Source organism: Patagioenas fasciata, chromosome 36, assembly GCF_037038585.1.
Source record: "Patagioenas fasciata isolate bPatFas1 chromosome 36, bPatFas1.hap1, whole genome shotgun sequence".
NCBI classification, from domain to species: domain Eukaryota; kingdom Metazoa; phylum Chordata; class Aves; order Columbiformes; family Columbidae; genus Patagioenas; species Patagioenas fasciata.
The window spans coordinates 2,949,127-2,972,743 of NC_092555.1; the positions used below are offsets into that span (position 1 = coordinate 2,949,127).

The 23,617-nt window shown below is 63.6% G+C and overlaps 1 protein-coding gene across 3 annotated transcripts in view; it reads right to left on the minus strand.

Annotated features, from left to right (window-relative positions):
* Nucleotides 1-23,617, minus strand: part of CACNA1F (calcium voltage-gated channel subunit alpha1 F) — a 67,207-nt gene that overhangs the window by 34,996 nt on the left and 8,594 nt on the right. For all 3 annotated transcript variants that reach the window (XM_071801248.1, XM_071801247.1, XM_071801249.1), the window contains exons 4-23: nucleotides 23,173-23,312; nucleotides 22,954-23,096; nucleotides 22,709-22,861; nucleotides 21,204-21,400; nucleotides 20,478-20,581; nucleotides 20,244-20,398; nucleotides 20,083-20,166; nucleotides 19,878-19,965; nucleotides 18,861-18,887; nucleotides 18,458-18,618; nucleotides 18,156-18,381; nucleotides 15,983-16,190; nucleotides 13,650-13,770; nucleotides 11,494-11,575; nucleotides 11,298-11,352; nucleotides 10,610-10,658; nucleotides 10,395-10,527; nucleotides 5,103-5,232; nucleotides 1,890-1,949; nucleotides 1,638-1,744 (exon numbers count right to left, since the gene is read on the minus strand). In XM_071801248.1, coding sequence (XP_071657349.1) covers nucleotides 1,638-1,744; nucleotides 1,890-1,949; nucleotides 5,103-5,232; nucleotides 10,395-10,527; nucleotides 10,610-10,658; nucleotides 11,298-11,352; nucleotides 11,494-11,575; nucleotides 13,650-13,770; nucleotides 15,983-16,190; nucleotides 18,156-18,381; nucleotides 18,458-18,618; nucleotides 18,861-18,887; nucleotides 19,878-19,965; nucleotides 20,083-20,166; nucleotides 20,244-20,398; nucleotides 20,478-20,581; nucleotides 21,204-21,400; nucleotides 22,709-22,861; nucleotides 22,954-23,096; nucleotides 23,173-23,312 — 2,423 coding nt within the window. The remainder of the gene's footprint in view (nucleotides 1-1,637; nucleotides 1,745-1,889; nucleotides 1,950-5,102; nucleotides 5,233-10,394; nucleotides 10,528-10,609; nucleotides 10,659-11,297; nucleotides 11,353-11,493; nucleotides 11,576-13,649; nucleotides 13,771-15,982; nucleotides 16,191-18,155; nucleotides 18,382-18,457; nucleotides 18,619-18,860; nucleotides 18,888-19,877; nucleotides 19,966-20,082; nucleotides 20,167-20,243; nucleotides 20,399-20,477; nucleotides 20,582-21,203; nucleotides 21,401-22,708; nucleotides 22,862-22,953; nucleotides 23,097-23,172; nucleotides 23,313-23,617) is intronic.

Genomic DNA, 23,617 nt, shown 5'->3' on the forward strand with positions numbered 1-23,617 from the left:
CCGCCCAGTCCCTCCCAGTGCCCCCAGCAGCCCCCCCCAGTTCCTTCCCAGTTCCTCCAGCAGCCCCCCCAGTGCCTCCCAGTCCCCCCAGCAGCCCCCCCAATGCCCCCAGGACCCCCCCCCAGTCCCTCCCAGTGCCCCCAGCAGCCCGCCCAGTGCCCCCAGTACCCCCGCCCAGTCCCTCCCAGTGCCCCCAGCAGCATCCCCAGTGCCTCCCAGTGCCCCCAGCAGCCCCCCCAATGCCCCCAGTACCCCCGCCCAGTCCCTCCCAGTGCCCCCAGCAGCCCCCCCAGTGCCCCCAGTACCCCCCCCAGTCCCTCCCAGTGTCTCCCAGTGCCTCCCAGTCCCCCCAGCAGCCCCCCCAATGCCCCCAGTCCCCCCGCCCAGTCCCTCCCAGTGCCCCCAGCAGCCCCCCCTATGCCCCCAGTCCCCCCCCAGTCCCTCCCAGTCCCTCCCAGTGCCCCCAGCAGCCCCCCCAATGCCCCCAGTCCCCCCCCCAGTCCCTCCCAGTGCCCCCAGCAGCCCCCCCTATGCCCCCAGTCCCCCCCCCAGTCCCTCCCAGTCCCTCCCAGTGCCCCCAGCAGCCCCCCCAATGCCCCCAGTACCCCCCCCAGTCCCTCCCAGTGCCCCCAGCAGCCCCCCCAATGCCCCCAGTCCCCCCCCCAGTCCCTCCCAGTGCCCCCAGCAGCCCCCCCAATGCCCCCAGTACCCCTGCCCAGTCCCTCCCAGTGCCCCCAGCAGCCCCCCCAATGCCCCCAGTACCCCCCCCCAGTCCCTCCCAGTGTCTCCCAGTGCCTCCCAGTCCCCCCAGCAGGCCCCCAATGCCCCCAGTCCCCCCACCCAGTCCCTCCCAGTGCCCCCAGCAGCATCCCCAGTGGCTCCCAGTGCCCCCAGCACCCCCCCCAATGCCCCCAGTACCCCCCCCCAGTCCCTCCCAGTGCCCCCAGCAGCCCCCCCAATGCCCCCAGTCCCCCCCCCAGTCCCTCCCAGTGCCCCCAGCAGCCCCCCCAATGCCCCCAGTACCCCCACCCAGTCCCTCCCAGTGTCTCCCAGTGCCTCCCAGTGCCCCCAGCAGCCCCCCCAATGCCCCCAGCAGCCCCCCCCAGTCCCTCCCAGTGTCTCCCAGTGCCTCCCAGTGCCCCCAGCAGCCCCCCCAATGCCCCCAGTCCCCCCCCCAGTCCCTCCCAGTGCCCCCAGCAGCCCCCACTATGCCCCCAGTACCCCCCCCCAGTCCCTCCCAGTGCCCCCAGCAGCCCCCCCAATGCCCCCAGTCCCCCCGCCCAGTCCCTCCCAGTGCCTCCCAGTCCCCCCAGCAGTCCCCCCAATGCCCCCAGTCCCCCCCCCCAGTCCCTCCCAGTCCCCCCAGCAGCCCCCCCTATGCCCCCAGTTCCCCCCCCCAGTCCCTCCCAATGCCCCCAGTCCCCCCGCCCAGTCCCTCCCAGTGCCCCCAGCAGCCCCCCCAGTGCCTCCCAGTGCCCCCAGCAGCCCCCACTATGCCCCCAGTCCCCCCGCCCAGTCCCTCCCAGTGCCCCCAGCAGCCCCCCCAATGCCCCCAGTCCCCCCCCCAGTCCCTCCCAGTGCCCCCAGCAGCCCCCCCGGTGCCTCCCAGTGCTCCCAGTGCTCCCAGCGGCGCTCACTGGATGCCGAAGGAGATGAGGGACACGCCGACCACCAGCAGGTCCAGGAGGTTGAACCAATTGCGGCAGAAGGAGCCTTTGTGCAGGAAGGCGCCAAACGCCGTCATCTGGGGGGGGGCGACACCATGAACCCCAACATTGGGGGGACCCCCCCATTCCCCACGACCCCCCCAAACCCCTGGGGATCCCCCAAACCCCTGGGGATCCCCCAAAGCCCTGGGGACCCCCCCAAAATCCCCCCCTCCCCAGTACCTTGAGCAGGATCTCAATGGTGAAGATGGAGGTGAAGGCGTAATCGAAATAGCCCAAAATCTGGGGGGGGGGGCAGAAAATGGGGTGACCCTGACACCCCCCACCCCCCAAAACCCCCTCTGTGTCCCACGACCCCCCCCAGTTCCTCCCAGTACCCCCCAGTTCTTCCCAGTACCCCCCAGTTCCTCCCAGTTCAACCCCATCCCCAGCACTGGGCAAATGGCTCCTGTTTCCCATATGGGATGAATTAATGCTCCCTTCAATCCTCCCAGTTCCTCCCAGTTCGTCCCAGTTTGCCCAGTATCCCCCATCATGGTTGTCCAGCACCCCCAGATGCCCCAGTTCCTTCCAGTACCCCCCAGTTCCTCCCAGTACCCCCCAGTTCAACCCCCCCCCACCCCACTGGGCTCCTGTGTCCCACATGGGATGAATCAGCCCCTCTCCCCCATTGCCCCAGTGGCTCCCAGTTTGTCCCAGTTTGCCCAGTATCCCCCCACGGTTGTCCAGCACCCCCAGACCCCCTACACACCCCAGTTCCTCCCAGTACCCCCCAGTTCAACCCCCCCCACCCCACTGGGCTCCTGTGTCCCACATGGGATGAATCAGCCCCTCTCCCCCATTGCCCCAGTGGCTCCCAGTTTGTCCCAGTTTGCCCAGTATCCCCCCACGGTTGTCCAGCACCCCCAGACCCCCTACACACCCCAGTTCCTCCCAGTACCCCCCAGTTCAACCCCCCCCACCCCACTGGGCTCCTGTGTCCCACATGGGATGAATCAGCCCCTCTCCCCCATTGCCCCAGTGGCTCCCAGTTTGTCCCAGTTTGCCCAGTATCCCCCCACGGTTGTCCAGCACCCCCAGACCCCCTACACACCCCAGTTCCTCCCAGTACCCCCCAGTTCAACCCCCCCCACCCCACTGGGCTCCTGTGTCCCACATGGGATGAATCAGCCCCTCTCCCCCATTGCCCCAGTGGCTCCCAGTTTGTCCCAGTTTGCCCAGTATCCCCCCATGGTTGTCCAGCACCCCCAGATCCCCCTGGCCCCCCTCAGTTCTTCCCAGTACCCCCCAGTTCCTCCCAGTTCAACCCCATCCCCAGCACTGGGCAAGTGGCTCCTGTTTCCCACATTGAATGAATTAATGCTCCCTCCAACCCTCCCAGTTCCTCCCAGTTCGTCCCAGTTTGCCCAGTACCCCACATGGTTGTCCAGCACCCCCAGACCCCCTACACACCCCAGTTCCTCCCAGTGCCCCCCAGTTCCTCCCAGTACCCCCCATTTCAACCCCCCCCCACCCCACTGGGCTCCTGTGTCCCACATGGGATGAATCAGCCCCTCTCCCCCATTGCCCCAGTGGCTCCCAGTTCGTCCCAGTTTGCCCAGTATCCCCCATCATGGTTGTCCAGCACCCCCAGATGCCCCAATTCCTTCCAGTACCCCCCAGTTCCTCCCAGTACCCCCCATTTCAACCCCCCCCACCCCACTGGGCTCCTGTGTCCCACATGGGATGAATCAGCCCCTCTCCCCCATTGCCCCAGTGGCTCCCAGTTCGTCCCAGTTTGCCCAGTATCCCCCATCATGGTTGTCCAGCACCCCCAGATGCCCCAGTTCCTTCCAGTACCCCCCAGTTCCTCCCAGTACCCCCCAGTTCAACCCCCCCCCACCCCACTGGGCTCCTGTGTCCCACATGGGATGAATGAGCCCCTCTCCCCCATTGCCCCAGTTCCTCCCAGTTGCTCCCAGTTTGCCCAGTATCCCCCATCATGGTTGTCCAGCACCCCCAGATGCCCCAGTTCCTTCCAATACCCCCCAGTTCCTCCCAGTACCCCCCAGTTCAACCCCCCCCACCCCACTGGGCTCCTGTGTCCCACATGGGATGAATCAGCCCCTCTCCCCCATAGCCCCAGTGGCTCCCAGTTTGTCCCAGTTTGCCCAGTATCCCCCCCATGGTTGTCCAGCACCCCCAGACCCCCTACGCACCCCAGTTCCTCCCAGTACCCCCCAGTTCCTCCCAGTTCAACCCCATCCCCAGCACTGGGCAAGTGGCTCCTGTTTCCCACATGGGATGAATTAATGCTCCCTCCAACCCTCCCAGTTCCTCCCAGTTCGTCCCAGTTTGCCCAGTATCCCCCATCATGGTTGCCCAGCACCCCCAGACCCCCTGCCCCCCCCAGTTCCTCCCAGTGCCCCCCAGTTCCTCCCAGTACCCCCCAGTTCAACCCCCCCCACCCCACTGGGCTCCTGTGTCCCACATGGGATGAATCAGCCCCTCTCCCCCATTGTCCCAGTTCCTCCCAGTTGCTCCCAGTTTGCCCAGTATCCCCCCACGGTTGTCCAGCACCCCCAGACCCCCTACACACCCCAGTTCCCCCCAGTACCCCCCATTTCAACCCCCCCCCACCCCACTGGGCTCCTGTGTCCCACATGGGATGAATGAGCCCCTCTCCCCCATTGCCCCAGTGGCTCCCAGTTCGTCCCAGTTTGCCCAGTATCCCCCCCCATGGTTGTCCAGCACCCCCAGACCCCCTACACACCCCAGTTCCCCCCAGTACCCCCCATTTCAACCCCCCCCCACCCCACTGGGCTCCTGTGTCCCACATGGGATGAATGAGCCCCTCTCCCCCATTGCCCCAGTGGCTCCCAGTTTGTCCCAGTTTGCCCAGTATCCCCCATCATGGTTGCCCAGCACCCCCAGATGCCCCAGTTCCTTCCAGTACCCCCCAGTTCCTCCCAGTACCCCCCAGTTCAACCCCCCCCACCCCACTGGGCTCCTGTGTCCCACATGGGATGAATCAGCCCCTCTCCCCCATTGTCCCAGTTCCTCCCAGTTGCTCCCAGTTTGCCCAGTATCCCCCCCATGGTTGTCCAGCACCCCCAGACCCCCTACACACCCCAGTTCCTCCCAGTACCCCCCAGTTCTTCCCAGTTCAACCCCATCCCCAGCACTGGGCAAGTGGCTCCTGTTTCCCATATGGGATGAATTAATGCTCCCTCCAACCCTCCCAGTTCCTCCCAGTTCGTCCCAGTTTGCCCAGTATCCCCCATCATGGTTGTCCAGCACCCCCAGACCCCCCACACACCCCAGTTCCTCCCAGTACCCCCCAGTTCAACCCCCCCCCACCCCACTGGGCTCCTGTGTCCCACATGGGATGAATCAGCCCCTCTCCCCCATTGCCCCAGTGGCTCCCAGTTTGCCCCAGTTTGCCCAGTGGCCCACGTGGTTGCGGGGGGAGTGGGTGCGGACGGGGTCCTCGGCGGCCAGGGAGACGCTGCTGAGGATGATGAAGACCAGGATGAGGTTGGTGAAGACGTGGTGGTGGATCAGGGCGTGGCAGCGCACCCGCAGCCTGCACCAGTGCTCCCAGTTAGTCCCAGTTCCTCCCAGTTCACTGGGTGCACCCCTCTCCCCAGCCCCGCCACCTTCTTAGTGTCCCCAGTCCCAGTGCTCCCAGTTCTCCCAGTGCCTCCCAGCCCCCAGTGCTTCCAGTCCTCCCAGTCCCCAGTGCTCCCAGTTTGTGTCGCCAGTGCTCCCAGTTCATCCCAGTTACTCCCAGTTCATCCCAGTTACTCCCAGTTCACTGGGTGCGCCCCTCTCCCCAGCCCCCCCATCTTCTTAATGTCCCCAGTCCCAGTGCTCCCAGTTCTCCCAGTGCCTCCTGCCCCAGTGCTCCCAGTCTCCCAGTGTCCCCAGCCCTCCCAGTCCCCAGTGCTCCCAGTTTGTGTCCCCAGTGCTCCCAGTTAATCCCAGTTACTCCCAGTTCACTGGGTGCGCCCCTCTCCCCAGTCCCCCCATGTTCTTAGTGTCCCCAGTCCCAGTGCTCCCAGTTCCCCCAGTGCCTCCCAGCCCCCAGTGCTTCCAGTCCCCCAGTGTCCCCAGTTTGTGTCCCCAGTGCTCCCAGTTCATCCCAGTTACTCCCAGTTCACTGGGTGCACCCCTCTCCCCAGTCCCGCCATGTTCTTAGTGTCCCCAGTCCCAGTGCTCCCAGTTCCCCCAGTGCCTCCCAGCCCCCAGTGCTTCCAGTCCTCCCAGTCCCCAGTGCTCCCAGTTTGTGTCCCCAGTGCTCCCAGTTAGTCCCAGTTACTCCCAGTTCACTGGGTGCGCCCCTCTCCCCAGCCCCCCCTGTTCTTAGTGTCCCCAGTCCCAGTGCTCCCAGTTCCCCCAGTGCCTCCTGCCCCAGTGCTCCCAGTCTCCCAGTGTCCCCAGCCCTCCCAGTCCCCCAGTGTCCCCAGTTTGTGTCCCCAGTGCTCCCAGTTCCTCCCAGTTCCTCCCAGTTCCTCCCAGTTCACTGGGTGCACCCCTCTCCCCAGCCCCCCATGTTCTTAGTGTCCCCAGTCCCAGTGCTCCCAGTTCCCCCAGTGCCTCCCAGCCCCCAGTGCTTCCAGTCCTCCAGCGTCTCCAGTCCTCCCAGTTTGTGTCCCCAGTGCTCCCAGTTAGTCCCAGTTACTCCCAGTTCACTGGGTGCGCCCCTCTCCCCAGTCCCCCCCATCTTCTTAGTGTCCCCAGTCCCAGTGCTCCCAGTTCCCCCAGTGCCTCCCAGCCCCCAGTGCTTCCAGTCCCCCAGTGTCCCCAGTTTGTGTCCCCAGTGCTCCCAGTTAATCCCAGTTACTCCCAGTTCACTGGGTGCACCCCTCTCCCCAGTCCCCCCATGTTCTTAGTGTCCCCAGTCCCAGTGCTCCCAGTTCTCCCAGTGCCTCCCACCCCAGTGCTCCCAGTCCCCCAGTGTCCCCACTTTGTGTCCCCAGTGCTCCCAGTTAATCCCAGTTACTCCCAGTTCACTGGGTGCACCCCTCTCCCCAGCCCCGCCACCTTCTTAGTGTCCCCAGTCCCAGTGCTCCCAGTTCTCCCAGTGCCTCCCAGCCCCCAGTGCTTCCAGTCCTCCAGTGTCTCCAGTCCTCCCAGTTTGTGTCCCCAGTGCTCCCAGTTCATCCCAGTTACTCCCAGTTCATCCCAGTTACTCCCAGTTCACTGGGTGCGCCCCTCTCCCCAGCCCCCCCATCTTCTTAATGTCCCCAGTCCCAGGGCTCCCAGTTCCCCCAGTGCCTCCTGCCCCAGTGCTCCCAGTCTCCCAGTGTCCCCAGCCCTCCCAGTCCCCAGTGCTCCCAGTTTGTGTCCCCAGTGCTCCCAGTTAATCCCAGTTACTCCCAGTTCACTGGGTGCACCCCTCTCCCCAGCCCCCCATGTTCTTAGTGTCCCCAGTCCCAGTGCTCCCAGTTCTCCCAGTGCCTCCCGCCCCAGTGCTCCCAGTCTCCCAGTGTCCCCAGCCCTCCCGGGCCCCAGTGCTCCCAGTTTGTGTCCCCAGTGCTCCCAGTTAGTCCCAGTTACTCCCAGTTCACTGGGTGCGCCCCTCTCCCCAGTCCCCCCATGTTCTTAATGTCCCCAGTCCCAGTGCTCCCAGTTCCCCCAGTGCCTCCCAGCCCCCAGTGCTTCCAGTCCTCCCAGTCCCCAGTGCTCCCAGTTTGTGTCCCCAGTGCTCCCAGTTCATCCCAGTTACTCCCAGTTCACTGGGTGCACCCCTCTCCCCAGCCCCGCCACCTTCTTAGTGTCCCCAGTCCCAGTGCTCCCAGTTCTCCCAGTGCCTCCCACCCCAGTGCTTCCAGTCCCCCAGTGTCCCCAGTTTGTGTCCCCAGTGCTCCCAGTTCATCCCAGTTACTCCCAGTTCACTGGGTGCGCCCCTCTCCCCAGCCCCGCCACCTTCTTAGTGTCCCCAGTCCCAGTGCTCCCAGTTCTCCCAGTGCCTCCCAGCCCCCAGTGCTTCCAGTCCTCCCAGTCCCCAGTGCTCCCAGTTTGTGTCGCCAGTGCTCCCAGTTAGTCCCAGTTACTCCCAGTTCACTGGGTGTGCCCAGGTCCCATGTTCTTAGTGTCCCCAGTTCCAGTTCTCCCAGTGCCCCCGCCACCCCTCCCAGTGCTCCCAGTGCCCCCAGCACCCCTCCCAGTAGCTCCCAGTGCCCCCACCACCCCTCCCAGTAGCTCCCAGTGCTCCCTGTGCCCCCGCCACCCCTCCCAGTAGCTCCCAGTGCCCCCAGTGCCTCCACCACCCCTCCCAGTAGCTCCCAGTGCTCCCAGTGTCCCTGCCACCCCTCCCAGTAGCTCCCAGTGCTCCCAGTGCCTCCACCACCCCTCCCAGTAGCTCCCAGTGCCCCCAGTGCCCCCACCGCCCCTCCCAGTAGCTCCCAGTGCCCCCACCGCCCCTCCTAGTGCTCCCAGTGCTCCCAGTGCCTCCACCACCCCTCCCAGTAGCTCCCAGTACTCCCAGTGCCCCCATCACCCCTACCAGTAGCTCCCAGTGCCCCCGCCACACCTTCCAGTAGCTCCCAGTGCTCCCAGTGCTCCCGCCACCCCTCCCAGTAGCTCCCAGTGCCCCCGTCACCCCTCCCAGTAGCTCCCAGTGCTCCCAGTGCCCCCGCCACCCCTACCAGTAACTCCCAGTGCCCCCGTCACCCCTACCAGTAACTCCCAGTGCCCCTGCCACACCTTCCAGTAGCTCCCAGTGCTCCCAGTGCCCCCGCCACCCCTCCCAGTAGCTCCCAGTGCCCCCACCGCCCCTACCAGTAACTCCCAGTGCCCCCGCCACCCCTCCCAGTAGCTCCCAGTGCCCCCAGTGCCCCCGCCACCCCTCCCAGTAGCTCCCAGTGCCCCCAGTGCCTCCACCACCCCTCCCAGTAGCTCCCAGTGCCCCCAGTGCCTCCACCACCCCTCCCAGTAGCTCCCAGTGCTCCCAGTGTCCCTGCCACCCCTCCCAGTAGCTCCCAGTGCCCCCACCGCCCCTCCCAGTAGCTCCCAGTGCCCCCAGTGCCCCCACCACCCCTCCCAGTAGCTCCCAGTGCCCCCAGTGCCCCCGCCACCCCTCCCAGTAGCTCCCAGTGCTCCCAGTGCCCCCGTCACCCCTACCAGTAACTCCCAGTGCCCCTGCCACCCCTCCCAGTAGCTCCCAGTGCCCCCACTGCCCCCGCCACCCCTCCCAGTAGCTCCCAGTGCCCCCGCCACCCCTCCCAGTAGCTCCCAGTACTCCCAGTGCCCCCGTCACCCCTACCAGTAACTCCCAGTGCCCCCGCCACCCCTCCCAGTAGCTCCCAGTGCCCCCACCGCCCCTCCCAGTGCTCCCAGTGCCCCCAGCACCCCTCCCAGTAGCTCCCAGTGCCCCCACCGCCCCTCCCAGTGCTCCCAGTGCCTCCACCACCCCTCCCAGTAGCTCCCAGTGCTCCCTGTGCCCCCGCCACCCCTCCCAGTAGCTCCCAGTGCCCCCAGTGCCTCCACCACCCCTCCCAGTAGCTCCCAGTGCTCCCAGTGCCCCCGCCACCCCTCCCAGTAGCTCCCAGTGCCCCCACCGCCCCTACCAGTAACTCCCAGTGCCCCCGCCACACCTTCCAGTAGCTCCCAGTGCCCCCAGTGCCCCCGCCACCCCTCCCAGTAGCTCCCAGTACTCCCAGTGCCCCCGTCACCCCTACCAGTAACTCCCAGTGCCCCCACCGCCCCTCCCAGTAGCTCCCAGTGCCCCCAGTGCCCCCGCCACCCCTCCCAGTAGCTCCCAGTACTCCCAGTGCCCCCATCACCCCTACCAGTAACTCCCAGTGCCCCCACCACCCCTCCCAGTAGCTCCCAGTGCTCCCAATGCTCCCGCCACCCCTCCCAGTAGCTCCCAGTGCCCCCGCCACCCCTCCCAGTAGCTCCCAGTGCCCCCAGTGCCCCCGCCACCCCTCCCAGTAGCTCCCAGTGCTCCCGCCAACCCTCCCAGTAGCTCCCAGTGCTCCCAGTGCCCCCGCCGCCCCTCCCAGTAGCTCCCAGTGCTCCCGCCAACCCTCCCAGTAGCTCCCAGTGCTCCCAGTGCCCCCGCCGCCCCTCCCAGTAGCTCCCAGTGCTCCCGCCAACCCTCCCAGTAGCTCCCAGTGCCCCTGCCACCCCTCCCAGTAGCTCCCAGTGCTCCCAGTGCTCCCGCCACCCCTCCCAGTAGCTCCCAGTGCCCCCGCCACCCCTCCCAGTAGCTCCCAGTGCCCCCACCACCCCTCCCAGTAGCTCCCAGTGCTCCCAGTGCCCCCGCCACCCCTCCCAGTAGCTCCCAGTGCTCCCAGTGCCCCCACCACCCCTCCCAGTAGCTCCCAGTGCTCCCAGTGCCCCCACCACCCCTCCCAGTAGCTCCCAGTGCCCCTGCCACACCTTCCAGTAGCTCCCAGTGCCCCTGCCACCCCTCCCAGTAGCTCCCAGTGCTCCCAGTGCCCCCACCACCCCTCCCAGTAGCTCCCAGTGCTCCCAGTGCCCCCACCACCCCTCCCAGTAGCTCCCAGTGCCCCTGCCACACCTTCCAGTAGCTCCCAGTGCTCCCAGTGCCCCCACCACCCCTCCCAGTAGCTCCCAGTGCCCCCGCCACCCCTCCCAGTAGCTCCCAGTGCTCCCAGTGCCCCCGCCACCCCTCCCAGTAGCTCCCAGTGCCCCCGCCACCCCTCCCAGTAGCTCCCAGTGCTCCCAGTGCCCCCGCCACCCCTCCCAGTAGCTCCCAGTGCTCCCAGTGCTGACGGGTTGGTGCTGCCCAGCAGGAAGAAGGCGCTGCCCTCGGGGATCGGCACCACTTTGCTCTTGGGGGGCTCCTCGGGGGGGTCCGGCCGGGGCCCCCCCAGGCTGTCCCGCTCTCCCCCAGCCTCCTCGTCACCTGCAAGGGACCCAGGCGTCCGGGTGGTGTCACCCCCCAGGGACCCAGGCGTCCGGGGGGGTGACAGAGTGGTGACACCGACCTTCCTCCTCCTCCTCTTCCTCCTCCTCCTCCGGCTGCTCCCCCTCTACCTGGGGGGGAATTTTGGGGGGGGGGGGGGGTGAGGGTCGTGATATTGGGGGGGGTCACACAGTTTTGGGGGGACACATGGGGGGGGGGGACACATTAGGGGACACTTTGGGGGTGTCACCATGGGGGGGACACTGAGGCGAGTGTCACATTTGGGGGGGGGGGTGTCACAATTTGGGGGAAGGTGTCACCCTTGGGGGGGTCACACACACATTGGGGGGGTCACACACCCTTGGGGACACTTGGGGGGGTCCCACTTTGCTGGGGACACCCTGAGGTGAGCGTCACACTTTGGGGGGGGTCACTTTGGAGGGGTCACAGTTGGGGGGGGGGTCACATTTTGGGGGGGTCACACTTGGGGGGGTCATCACACACATTGGGGGGGTCACAATTTGGGGGAAGGTGTCACCCTTGGGGGGTCACACACACATTGGGGGGGTCACACACCCTTTGGGGACACTTGGGGGGGTCCCACTTTGCTGGGGACACCCTGAGGTGAGCGTCACACTTTGGGGGGGGTCACTTTGGAGGGGTCACATTTGGGGGGGGGGGGTCACATTTTGGGGGGGGTCACACTTGGGGGGGTCACACACACATCGGGGGGGGTCACAATTTGGGGTGTCCCCCCACACCCCTCTCACCTTCACACTCACGTCCTGGCTCCCTGTGCTGGTTTCCACCTCTCCAGCTTTGTCCCTGGTTTTGGGGTGAAAAAAGAGGGGTTCAGGTAAAGGACCCAGGCGTCCGAGAGCCCCCCCCCCCATAAAAAAAGGGACCCAGGCGTCCGAGAGCACCCCCCCCCCCCCATAAAATGGGGACCCAGGCGTCCGGGCTCACTTCTTCTGGGCCCCCGAGTTGATGTTGTCACCATCGGCCAAGTTGTCCACGGCGATGGCCAAGAAGACGTTGAGGAGGATGTCTGGGGAGGATTGGGTTAACCAGTGCTCCCAGTATGCTCCCAGTATGCTCCCAGTATCCTCCCAGTGCCCTCCCAGTGCCCCTCTGGGTTCGCTCCTGGACCCCCCACCCCACTTTCATTCCCTGTCCCAGTATCTCCCACACCTGCTGCCCAGTTACCCAGTGCTCCCTTCCCAGTCCCTCCCAGTTACCTGGTTCCCTGGTCCCAGTCCCTCCCAGTGCCCTCCCAGTTCCCCCCTTGTTGCCTTCACTCCTGGTCCCATTCCCCCCGCTCCACTCTCTGCTTCTATTCCCAACCCCAGTGCCCCCCAGTTCCCCAGTTCCAGTCCCCCCCAGTTCCCCAGTCCCAGTGCCCCCACTTCCCCCCAGTTCCCCAGTCCCAGTCCCTCCCAGTTCCCCCCTTGTTGCCTTCACTCCTGGTCCCATTCCCCCCGCTCCACTCTCTGCTTCTATTCCCAGTCCCAGTGCCCCCCAGTTCCCCAGTCCCAGTGCCCCCCAGTTCCAGTGCCCCCCAGTTCCAGTGCCCCCCAGTTCCAGTCCCCCCCAGTTCCCCATTCCCAGTCCCTCCCAGTTCCCCCCTTGTTGCCTTCGTTCCTGGTCCCATTCCCCCTGCCCCACTCTCTACTTTTACTCCCAGTCCCAGTGCCCCCCAGTTCCAGTTCCCCCCAGTTCCCCAGTCCCAGTGCCCCCCAGTTCCCCAGTCCCAGTGCCCCCCAGTCCCAGTGCCCCCCAGTTCCCCATTCCCAGTGCCCCCCAGTTCCCCATTCCCAGTCCCTCCCAGTTCCCCCCTTGTTGCCTTCGCTCCTGGTCCCATTCCCCCCGCTCCACTCTCTGCTTCTATTCCCAACCCCAGTGCCCCCCAGTTCCCCAGTCCCAGTGCCCCCCAGTTCCAGTCCCCCCCAGTTCTCCATTCCCAGTCCCCCCCAGTTCCCCATTCCCAGTCCCTCCCAGTTCCCCCCTTGTTGCCTTCGCTCCTGGTCCCATTCCCCCCGCTCCACTCTCTACTTCTATTCCCAACCCCAGTACCCCCCAGTTCCCCAGTCCCCCCCAGTTCCCCAGTCCCAGTGTCCCCCAGTTCCAGTCCCCCCCAGTTCTCCAGTCCCAGTGCCCCCCAGTCCCAGTGCCCCCCAGTTCCAGTCCCCCCCAGTTCTCCAGTTCCAGTGCCCCCCAGTTCCCCAGTCCCAGTGCCCACAGTTCCCCATTCCCAGTGCCCCCCAGTTCCCCATTCCCAGTCCCTCCCAGTTCCCCCCTTGTTGCCTTCACTCCTGGTCCCATTCCCCCCGCTCCACTCTCTACTTCTATTCCCAATCCCAGTGCCCCCCAGTTCCCCAGTCCCAGTGCCCCCCAGTTCCCCAGTGTCCCCCAGTTCTCCAGTCCCAGTGCCCCCAGTCCCCCCCAGTTCCCCAGTCCCAGTCCCTCCCAGTTCCCCCCTTGTTGCCTTCACTCCTGGTCCCATTCCCCCCGCTCCACTCTCTGCTTCTATTCCCAACCCCAGTGCCCCCCAGTTCCCCAGTCCCAGTGTCCCCCAGTTCCAGTCCCCCCCAGTTCTCCAGTCCCAGTGCCCCCCAGTCCCAGTGCCCCCCAGTCCCAGTGCCCCCCAGTTCCAGTCCCCCCTAGTTCTCCAGTTCCAGTGCCCCCCAGTTCCCCCATTCCCAGTCCCCCCCAGTTCTCCATTCCCAGTGCCCTCCCAGTTCCCCCCTTGCTGCCTTCACTCCTGGTCCCATTCCCCCCGCTCCACTCTCTGCTTCTATTCCCAACCCCAGTGCCCCCCAGTTCCCCCATCCCAGTCCCCCCCAGTTCTCCAGTCCCAGTGCCCCCCAGTTCCAGTCCCCCCTAGTTCTCCAGTCCCAGTCCCCCCCAGTTCCCCATTCCCAGTCCCTCCCAGTTCCCCCCTTGCTGCCTTCACTCCTGGTCCCATTCCCCCCGCTCTACTCTCTGCTTCTATTCCCAACCCCAGTACCCCCCAGTCCCCCCATCCCAGTCCCTCCCAGTGCTCCCAGTGCCAGTCCCAGTCCCTCCCAGTGCTCCCAGTGCCAGTCCCAGTCCCTCCCAGTGCTCCCAGTTCCCCCACGCACAGTTCCCGCAGATGAAGAGGATGACGAAGTAGATGCAGACGAGCATCCCGGGGAAGACGGGGCCGCCGTACGCCATGATCCCATCGTACATCACCGCGTTCCAGTCCTCCCCGGTCAGGATCTGGGGTGGGGGGCACACCCCGAAACACCAGGGTCACCCCAAAATCCCAGTACCCCCCCCAGTACTCCCAGTACCCCCCCCCAGTACTCCCAGTACGCTGCTGCTGCCTCCCAGCCCTTCTCAGGGTGCAGCGTCACCCTGGAGTGGCTACAGGATGGTGAGGGGACCTGTTTATTGGGGGGCTCATGGGTTTTGGGGTCCCCCATGGGTTTGGGGGTCACCCATGGGTTCTGGGGTCCCTCTCTGGGCTTTGGGGTCCCCCCCCCGAGATTTCAGGGTCTCTCACAGGTTCCAGGGTCCCCCACAAATTCCAGGGTCCCACACAGGATTTGGGGTCCCCCATTGGATTTCAGGGTCCCCCTCTGGGCTTTGGGGTCCCCCCAGATTTCAGGGTCCCCCTCCAGATTTCAGGGTCCCTCTCTGGGCTTTGGGGTCCCCCTCCAGATTTCAGGGTCCCTCACAGGTTCCAGGGTCCCCCACAAATTCCAGGGTCCCACACAGGATTTGGGGTCCCCCCTTGGATTTCAGGGTCCCCCCTTGGATTTCAGGGTCCCCCTCTGGGCTTTGGGGTCCCCCCCCAGATTTCAGGGTCTCTCACAGGTTCCAGGGTCCCCCACAAATTCCAGGGTCCCACACAGGATTTGGGGTCCCCCCTTGGATTTCAGGGTCCCCCTCTGGGCTTTGGGGTCCCCCCCCAGATTTCAGGGTCTCTCACAGGTTCCAGGGTCCCCCACAAATTCCAGGGTCCCACACAGGATTTGGGGTCCCCCCTTGGATTTCAGGGTCCCCCTCTGGGCTTTGGGGTCCCCCCAGATTTCAGGGTCCCCCTCCAGATTTCAGGGTCCCTCTCTGGGCTTTGGGGTCCCCCTCCAGATTTCAGGGTCCCTCCCAGGTTTCAGGGTCCCCCACAAATTCCAGGGTTCCACACAGGATTTGGGGTCCCCCCTTGGATTTCAGGGTCCCCCCTTGGATTTCAGGGTCCCTCTCTGGGCTTTGGGGTCCCCCCCCAGATTTCAGGGTCTCTCACAGGTTCCAGGGTCCCTCACAGGTTCCAGGGTCCCCCACAAATTCCAGGGTCCCCCCTTGGATTTCAGGGTCCCCCTCTGGGCTTTGGGGTCCCCCCCCCAGATTTCAGGGTCTCTCACAGGTTCCAGGGTCCCCCACAAATTCCAGGGTCCCACACAGGATTTGGGGTCCCCCCTTGGATTTCAGGGTCCCTCTCTGGGCTTTGGGGTCCCCCCCCCAGATTTCAGGGTCCCTCCCAGGTTTCAGGGTCCCCCACAAATTCCAGGGTTCCACACAGGATTTGGGGTCCCCCCTTGGATTTCAGGGTCCCCCCTTGGATTTCAGGGTCCCTCTCTGGGCTTTGGGGTCCCCCCCAGATTTCAGGGTCTCTCACAGGTTCCAGGGTCCCCCACAAATTCCAGGGTCCCCCCTTGGATTTCAGGGTCCCCCTCTGGGCTTTGGGGTCCCCCTCTGGGCTTTGGGGTCCCCCCAGATTTCAGGGTCTCTCACAGGTTCCAGGGTCCCCCATAAATTCCAGGGTCCCACACAGGATTTGGGGTCCCCCCTTGGATTTCAGGGTCCCCCTCTGGGCTTTGGGGTCCCTCTCTGGGCTTTGGGGTCCCTCTCTGGGCTTTGGGGTCCCCCCCAGATTTCAGGGTCTCTCACAGGTTCCAGGGTCCCCCACAAATTCCAGGGTCCCACACAGGATTTGGGGTCCCCCCTTGGATTTCAGGGTCCCTCTCTGGGCTTTGGGGTCCCCGCAGATTTCAGGGTCCCTCCCAGGTTTCAGGGTCCCCCACAAATTCCAGGGTCCCACACAGGATTTGGGGTCCCCCCTTGGATTTCAGGGTCCCCCCTTGGATTTCAGGGTCCCCCTCTGGGCTTTGGGGTCCCCCCCCCAGATTTCAGGGTCCCTCACAGGTTCCAGGGTCCCCCACAAATTCCAGGGCCCCACACAGGATTTGGGGTCCCCCCTTGGATTTCAGGGTCCCCCTCCAGATTTCAGGGTCCCCCTCCAGATTTCAGGGTCTCTCACAGGTTCCAGGGTCCCCCACAAATTCCAGGGCCCCACACAGGATTCAGGGTCCCCCCTTGGATTTCAGGGTCCCCCCTTGGATTTTAGGGTCCCTATCTGGGTTTGAGGGTCCCCCCCAGGTATCAGGATGCCCCTCCAGGTTTTGGGGTGTCCCCAGATCTGGGGGTTCACCTGGAAGACGGTGAGCAGGGCCTGAGGGAAGGTGTCGAAGGTGCTTCGCTTGGTCTGGGTCTCATCGAAACTGAAGCGTCCCCCGAAAAGCTGCATCCCCAGGAGGGCGAAGATGATGATGAAGAGGAAGAGGAGGAGGAGGAGGGAGGCGATGGACTTCATGGAGTTCAGCAGCGAGCCCACCAGGTTGCTCAGCGACGCCCAGTGCCTGCAATATACTGGTGTTACTGGGAGAACTGGGAAAAGGTGCCCCGTGGTCGCAGTGGTGCTGGATGGGGTGCTGGATGGGGTCAGTGAATGGGGTCAATGGAGCTGAATGGGGTCAATGAATGGGGTCAATGAATGGGGTCAATGAATGGGGTCAATGGAGTTGAATGGGGTCAATGAATGGGGTCAATGAATGGGGTCAATGAATGAGGTCAATGGAGCTGAATGGGGTCAGTGAATGGGGTCAATGAATGGGGTCAATAGAGCTGAATGGGGTCAATGAATGGGGTCAATGGAGCTGAATGGGGTCAGTGAATGGGGTCATTGAGTGGGGTCATTGGGTGGGGTCAATGGAGCTGAATGGGGTCAATGACTGGGGTCATTGGGTGGGGTCATTGGGTGGGGTCAATGAATGGGGTCATTGGGTGGGGTCAATGGAGCTGAATGGGGTCAATGAATGGGGTCAAGGAATGGGGTCAATGGAGCTGAATGGGGTCAATGAATGGGGTCATTGAGTGGGCTCAATGGAGCTGAATGGGGTCAATGAATGGGGTCAATGAATGGGGTCAATGAATGGGGTCAATGGAGCCGAATGGGGTCAATGAATGGGGTCATTGAGTGGGCTCAATGGAGCTGAATGGGATCAATGAGTGGGGTCATTGAGTGGGGTCATTGGGTGGGGTCAATGGAGCTGAATAGGGTCAGTGAATGGGGTCAGTGAATGGGGTCAATGAATGGGGTCATTGGGTGGGGTCACTGGGTGGGGTCAACGGAGCTGAATGGGGTCAGTGAATGGGGTCACTGAGTGGGGTCAATGGAGCTGAATGGGGTCAATGAATGGGGTCAATGAATGGGGTCAATGGAGCTGAATGGGGTCAATGAATGGGGTCAATGAATGAGGTCAATGGAGCTGAATGGGGTCAATGAATGGGGTCACTGAGTGGGGTCAATGAATGGGGTCAATGAATGGGGTCAATGAATGGGGTCAATGGAGCTGAATGGGGTCAATGAATGGGGTCAATGAATGAGGTCAATGGAGCTGAATGGGGTCAATGAATGGGGTCAATGAATGAGGTCAATGGAGCTGAATGGGGTCAATGAATGGGGTCAATGAATGAGGTCAATGGAGCTGAATGGGGTCAATGAATGGGGTCAATGAATGAGGTCAATGGAGCTGAATGGGGTCAATGAATGGGGTCAATGAATGAGGTCAATGGAGCTGAATGGGGTCAATGAATGGGGTCACTGAGTGGGGTCAATGAATGGGGTCAATGAATGGGGTCAATGGAGCTGAATGGGGTCAATGAATGGGGTCACTGAGTGGGGTCAATGAATGGGGTCAATGAATGGGGTCAATGGAGCTGAATGGGGTCAATGAATGGGGTCAATGAATGGGGTCAATGGAGCTGAATTGGGTCAGTGAATGGGGTCATTGAGTGGGGTCAATGAATGGGGTCAATGAATGGGGTCAATGGAGCTGAATGGGGTCAATGAATGGGGTCAATGAATGGGGTCAATGGAGCTGAATGGGGTCAATGAATGGGGTCACTGAGTGGGGTCAATGAATGGGGTCAATGAATGGGGTCAATGAATGGGGTCAATGGAGCTGAATGGGGTCAATGAATGGGGTCATTGAGTGGGGTCAATGAATGGGGTCAATGAATGGGGTCAATGGAGCTGAATGGGGTCAATGAATGGGGTCAATGAATGGGGTCAATGGAGCTGAATGGGGTCAATGAATGGGGTCACTGAGTGGGGTCAATGAATGGGGTCAATGAATGGGGTCAATGAATGGGGTCAATGGAGCTGAATGGGGTCAATGAATGGGGTCAATGAATGGGGTCAATGGAGCTGAATGGGGTCAATGAATGGGGTCAATGAATGGGGTCAATGGAGCCGAATGGGGGGCTGTGTGTGCAGATGTGACGCCCCCAAAAGTCCCGTTGTCCCCTCGCTTTCCCCTCACCGTGTGACTTTGAAGACGCGCAGCAGGCGGACGCAGCGCAGCACGGAGATGCCCAGGGGCTCCATGGCCCCCCGCTCCACCAGCGCCGTCTCCAACACCCCCCCGCACACCACGAAACAGTCGAAGCGGTTGAAAAAGCTGGCGAAGTAACACCCGGCGCCCAGGGCGTAGAGTTTGAGCAGCATCTCGGCGGCGAACAGCGACAGCAGCGCCTTGTTGGCGTAGGCTTTTTGGGGGGGAAAACACCGTTTGAACACCCCGTTGAAATTCAGGGGGGGTGTTTTAAAGTGGGGGGGTGGTACCTTGAGTTTGGGTGAGCCAGGGGGGTTGGCCGTGGTGCTCCGAGGCGATGGTGAGGGTGTTGAGGAACACCAGAAGTAAGACGGTCCAGTAGAAGAAGATGGATTTGACGGCTCCGCGGCACCGGCGCCGCCACAGGCGGTTCAGGCGGCGAAGGCGGCGCCTGGGGGGGGGCAAATTTGGGGGGGCGGGGGGGGGAAATTTAGGGGTACGGGGTGGGGGAGGTGTTGGAGGGGCCAGCGGGAGTTGGGAGGTTTGAGGTGTTTGGGTTAGAGGTCCCCCCATGAAGTGGGGTGAGGGGGTTTTGGGGGGCCCTGTGTGCCCCCCCCACTTTTTCCATGTCTTCCCCACTTCTTTTACCCCCCCCCCTTTTTCCACCCCCCCATCACTTTCCCTTTCACTCACCAGAATTTTGTCTTTGTGATTTTGCCCCTGGGGAGGGAAAAGTACAACAGTTACCCCCAAATTTGGGGGAGGGGTCACATGGGAGATGATGGGTGGGGGGGGGTCCTGTGGCCATAGGGGGGTTTTAGGGTACCCAAGGAGGGGTTATAGGGGTGCTGGGGTCAGTTTGGGGTCCGTGGGGGGGGTCCCAGGTGGTCTTGAGGTGCTGTGGGGGCAGTTTTGGGGTCTTGGGGGGGTGGAAACAGGGAATTGGGGAGGGGTCCCAGGGGCTATGGGAGGTTTTAGGGGGTCATGGGGGGCTGAGAAGGATCTTGGGGGGCTGGTGGGGGTCCCAGGGGCTATGGGAGGTTTTAGGGGGTCATGGGGGGCTGAGAAGGATCTTGGGGGGCTGGTGGGGGTCCCAGGGGCTATGGGAGGTTATAGGGGGTCATGGGGGGCTGAGAAGGATCTTGGGGGGCTGGTGGGGGTCCCAGGGTCAGGTTTGGGGTCTGGCAGGGGTCCCAGGGGCTATGGGAGGTTTTAGGGGGTCATGGGGGGGCTGAGAAGGATCTTGGGGGGCCGGTGGGGGGGTCCCAGGGTCAGGTTTGGGGTCTGGTGGGGGTCCCGGGGGCTATGGGAGGTTATAGGGGGTCATGGGGGGCTGAGAAGGATCTTGGGGGGCTGGTGGGGGTCCCAGGGTCAGGTTTGGGGTCTGGCAGGGGTCCCAGGGGCTATGGGAGGTTTTAGGGGGTCATGGGGGGGCTGAGAAGGATCTTGGGGGGCTGGTGGGGGTCCCAGGGTCAGGTTTGGGGTCTGGAGGGGGTCCTAGGGGCTATGGGGGGGTTATGGGGGTTCCCAGGAGATACAGGGCATCCTAGGGGTTTTTGGGGTTACCAAGGGCTATGGTGGAATCCCAAAGAGAAAGGGGGGGTCCTAGGGGGTATTTGGGGTCCTAGGGGGTATTGGGGGTCCTAGGGGGTATTGGGGGGCCCAGGGGATATGGGGGGGGGTCCAGGCCCCCCCCGTTTTGTCACTCACAGGCAGCGGTCGCAGGCGCCCGGTTGCGCCTCCTCCTCACCCGCTGTCTCCGTGTTCACCGACGTCGTCTCGCTGCCGGGAAGACTGGCTGGGGGGACAGGGGGGACAAGGACAGGTCAAAGGTCAGCACAGAGGACAGTGGGGAGTGGGGGGGGGGACACCCCAACATTATGGGGACCCCCCAAGGTGGGGGTACAGTGGTTACCGTGGGTATCGGTGGAGTGACTGGTGTGGCGCAACCACTTGAGCCGCGGTTTGCGCTTCCCCATCAGCTCCTCGGCCGTCAAACCTGGGGTGGCGGGGAAAGGTTTATGGGGTGCTGGGGATTTTGGGGGGGTCGCAAGGGTGCCCCCCCCCAATACTTACGGTGCTTCTCGTGCTCGTCATCGTCACCCTCCAGGTCCTCGGCTTGGGTGATCCAGTCCATGTAGCCCCGCAGATCCTCCTCCAGTTGCTGCTTCTCCCGTAGCTTCTGGAAATCTCCGCGGGCTTTGGCCTTTTCACGCTCTTTGGAGAACTCCCTGGGGGGGGGGACATGTGTGTGACCCCCCCCAAAAACACGCTAAGAACATGGGAATGACACGCTAAGCATGGCCTCACCCGCTCAGCACCCCCAGCACCAAATTGAGGACGAAGAAGGAGCCGAAGATGACGAGGCTGACGAAGTAAATCCAGGGTAACTCGTGGCCCATGGCGTCCTGCATCTGGAAAAGGGGGGGACACCCCAATTTGGGGGGGAATGGGTGAGAAGAGGTGGGAGTTGGGAGTGGGGGGGACCCCAAATTCAACCCTGTGGGGTCTGTGGGGTGAGGGGGGTGCTGGTTGGTGGGGCCAACATCATCTTTGGGGAGGATTTAAGTGGTTTAGGGAGGGTGGGAAGGACTTTGGGGGTGCTGGGGGGGTGTGAGGATTTTTGGGGTGTTCCTGGGGGGGTTAAGGATTTTTGGGGTGCTCCTGAGGAGGGGGGGACCCCAAATTTCCCCTCAGTGGTCTGTGGGGTTATGTGGTGCTGCTTGTTGGGGTTGATCCCATCAGGTCCATTTAAGGGGTTCAGGGAGGGTGGGAAGGACTTTGGGGGTGCTGTGGGGGTGTGAGGATTTTTGGGGTGTTCCTGGGGGGGTGTAGGGATTTTTGGGGTGCTCCCGGTGGGTTTGGGGGCCCATATTGTCCCCCTGAGTGGTGATCCAAGCACCTCTCAGTGTCCTTGGAGAGCTCTGGGGAGGCTCAGAGAGCAGAGGGAAGACTTTGGGGGTACGGGGGGGGGGGGGTGTAAGGATTTTTGGGGTGCCCTTAGAGGGTGGGGGGCTGGATTTTGGGGGTGCTCACCCAGTAGAGGACGTCGGTCCAGCCCTCCATGGTGATGCATTGGAAGACGGTGAGCATGGCGAAGAAGAAGTTGTCGAAGTTGGTGATGCCCCCATTGGGCCCTTCCCAGCGGCCCCGGCACTCGGTGTTGTTCTGCAGGCAAGCGCGGCCGTGGCCCGAAAACGCGCACGGGGAGGGGTCGTCCTCTGATTCCAGGTCTATTTTGGGGGGGGGGCACCCCCAAAATAATAGTATGTAATGTTATTGGGGGGTTAACGCCCCCAAAAGGGTGTTTGGGGCGGTCAGGAGCTCTACAATGGAGTTTAGGGGGGCACTGGGTGCTGAGGGACAGAGGAAGAGTGGGAGCCCCCCCAGTGCTATGGGGGGTTTAAGGGGGGGGTAAATTGGGGTGTAGTCGCCCTCTGACTCCAGGTCTATTTTGGGGGGGGGGGCACCCCAAAATAATAGTATGTAATGGTATTGGGGGGTTAACGCCCCCAAAAGGGTGTTTGGGGGAGTCAGGAGTTTAAGGGGGTTCTGGGTGCTGAGGGACAGAAGGAGGAATGGGAGCCCCCCAATGCTATGGGGGGGTTTAAGGGGGGGGTAAATTGGGGTGTAGTCGCCCTCTGATTCCAGGTCTATTCTGGGGGGGGGGGCACCCCCAAAATAATAGTATGTAATGGTATTGGGGGGTTAACGCCCCCAAAAGGGTGTTTGGGGTGGTCAGGAGTTTAAGGGGGTTCTGGGTGCTGAGGGACAGAAGGAGGAATGGGAGCCCCCCCAATCCCAGGGGGGATTTAAGTGGGGGGGGGCAAGTGACTTTGCTGGGGTGTCACTGGGGGTGCTCTGGGGGGGTTTCAGGAGCTTGGGGGGGGGTCTTAGGTTTTGGGGGTGGCCAAGTGCCCTCAATTGGGTGTCACTGGGGGGCTCCGGGGTGCTAGGGAGGGGTTTTAGGGCATTGGGGACCCCCCAGTATCACACTGGGGTGTCACTGGGGGGCTCTGGGGTGCTGGGGGGGTGCTCAGGGTGTTGCGGGGGGGTCCCATTATCCCACTGGGGCGTCACTGGGGGGGTCCTGGGTGCTGGGGGGGTGCTCAGGGTGGTAGGGGGGTCCCATTATCCCACTGGGGTGTCACTGGGGGGGTCCTGGGTGCGTGCTCAGGGTGTTGGGGGGGTCCCATTATCCCACTGGGGTGTCACTGTGGGGGTCCTGGGTGCTGGGGGGGGGTCCCATTATCCCACTGGGGTGTCACTGGGGGGGTCCTGGGTGCTGGGGGGGTGCTCAGGGTGGTGGGGGGGTCCCATTATCCCACTGGGGTGTCACTGGGGGGGTCCTGGGTGCTGGGGGGGGGTCCCATTATCCCACTGGGGTGTCACTGGGGGGATCTCAGAGCACAGAGGGGCCTCCCAGTTCCCATTCATTTAGGAACCGAACTCCCGGGAGGGTCCCGGTTGCCGTGGGGGTCCCGGTTGTCATGGGGGGGTCCCGAGGTGGGGGGGGTCCCAACGTGTTGACCCCCCCGTACCGGATCCGATGAAGAAGCAGGTCTTGTGCATACGGCCGATGAAGAGCTCGAGGCCGATGATGGCGTAGATGATGATGACGAAGAGCACGAGCAGCGCGATGTGCAGCAGCGGCACCATCGCCTTCATGATGGAGTTGAGCACGATGTGGAGACCTGGGGGGGGGGGGGGGTGTAGAAAGATCATAGGGGACACCCCCTTAAAATTAAAGGTGCTGGGTGCGTTTTGCCACCCAAACTGGTCTTACTGGGGACACCGGAGACGAGGCGGAGGGGCCGGAGGACGCGGAAGGCGCGCAGGGCTTTGACGTCGAAGCCGCCGGGTTTGCCGCTCATGTGATGGGCCTCGCCGGGTTTGTGGGACACCTGCTCCAGGATGACGCTGAAGAGCCTGAGGGACAGTTTGGGGACGCGTTGGGGACCCCCCCGGCGTGATCGGTCCCCGTCCCTCGGGGCCGGTTCCTCACCCCACGACCACGATGATGAAGTCCAGGAGGTTCCAGCCGTTGCGGATGTAGGCGCTGGGGTGCAGGACCAGCCCGTAGGCGATGATCTTCAGGAAGGTCTCCACCGTGAAGATGATGAGGAACACGTACTCCACCTGCTCCTGGGGGGGCAACGGGGGGACACGGGGGTTGGGGGACACCCCACCCCCATAACCACCCCCCAGAGGGTCAGTGGGGTGGCCCAGCACCCCCTTTTCCCTGGTGGTCCCAGCCACCCTTGTCCACACATCCTTTGCAGTGTCTCCTGCTCCTGGGGGACAAGGGACAGTGGCATTTGGGGGACCCCCCGCCTTGAGATCCCATCTCCTGGGGGACAAGGGACAGGGGCATTTGGGACCCCCCCAAAGTGTCCCCCCCATTTCCCAGCGTCCCCTCCTCCTGGGGGACAAGGGACAGTGGCATTTGG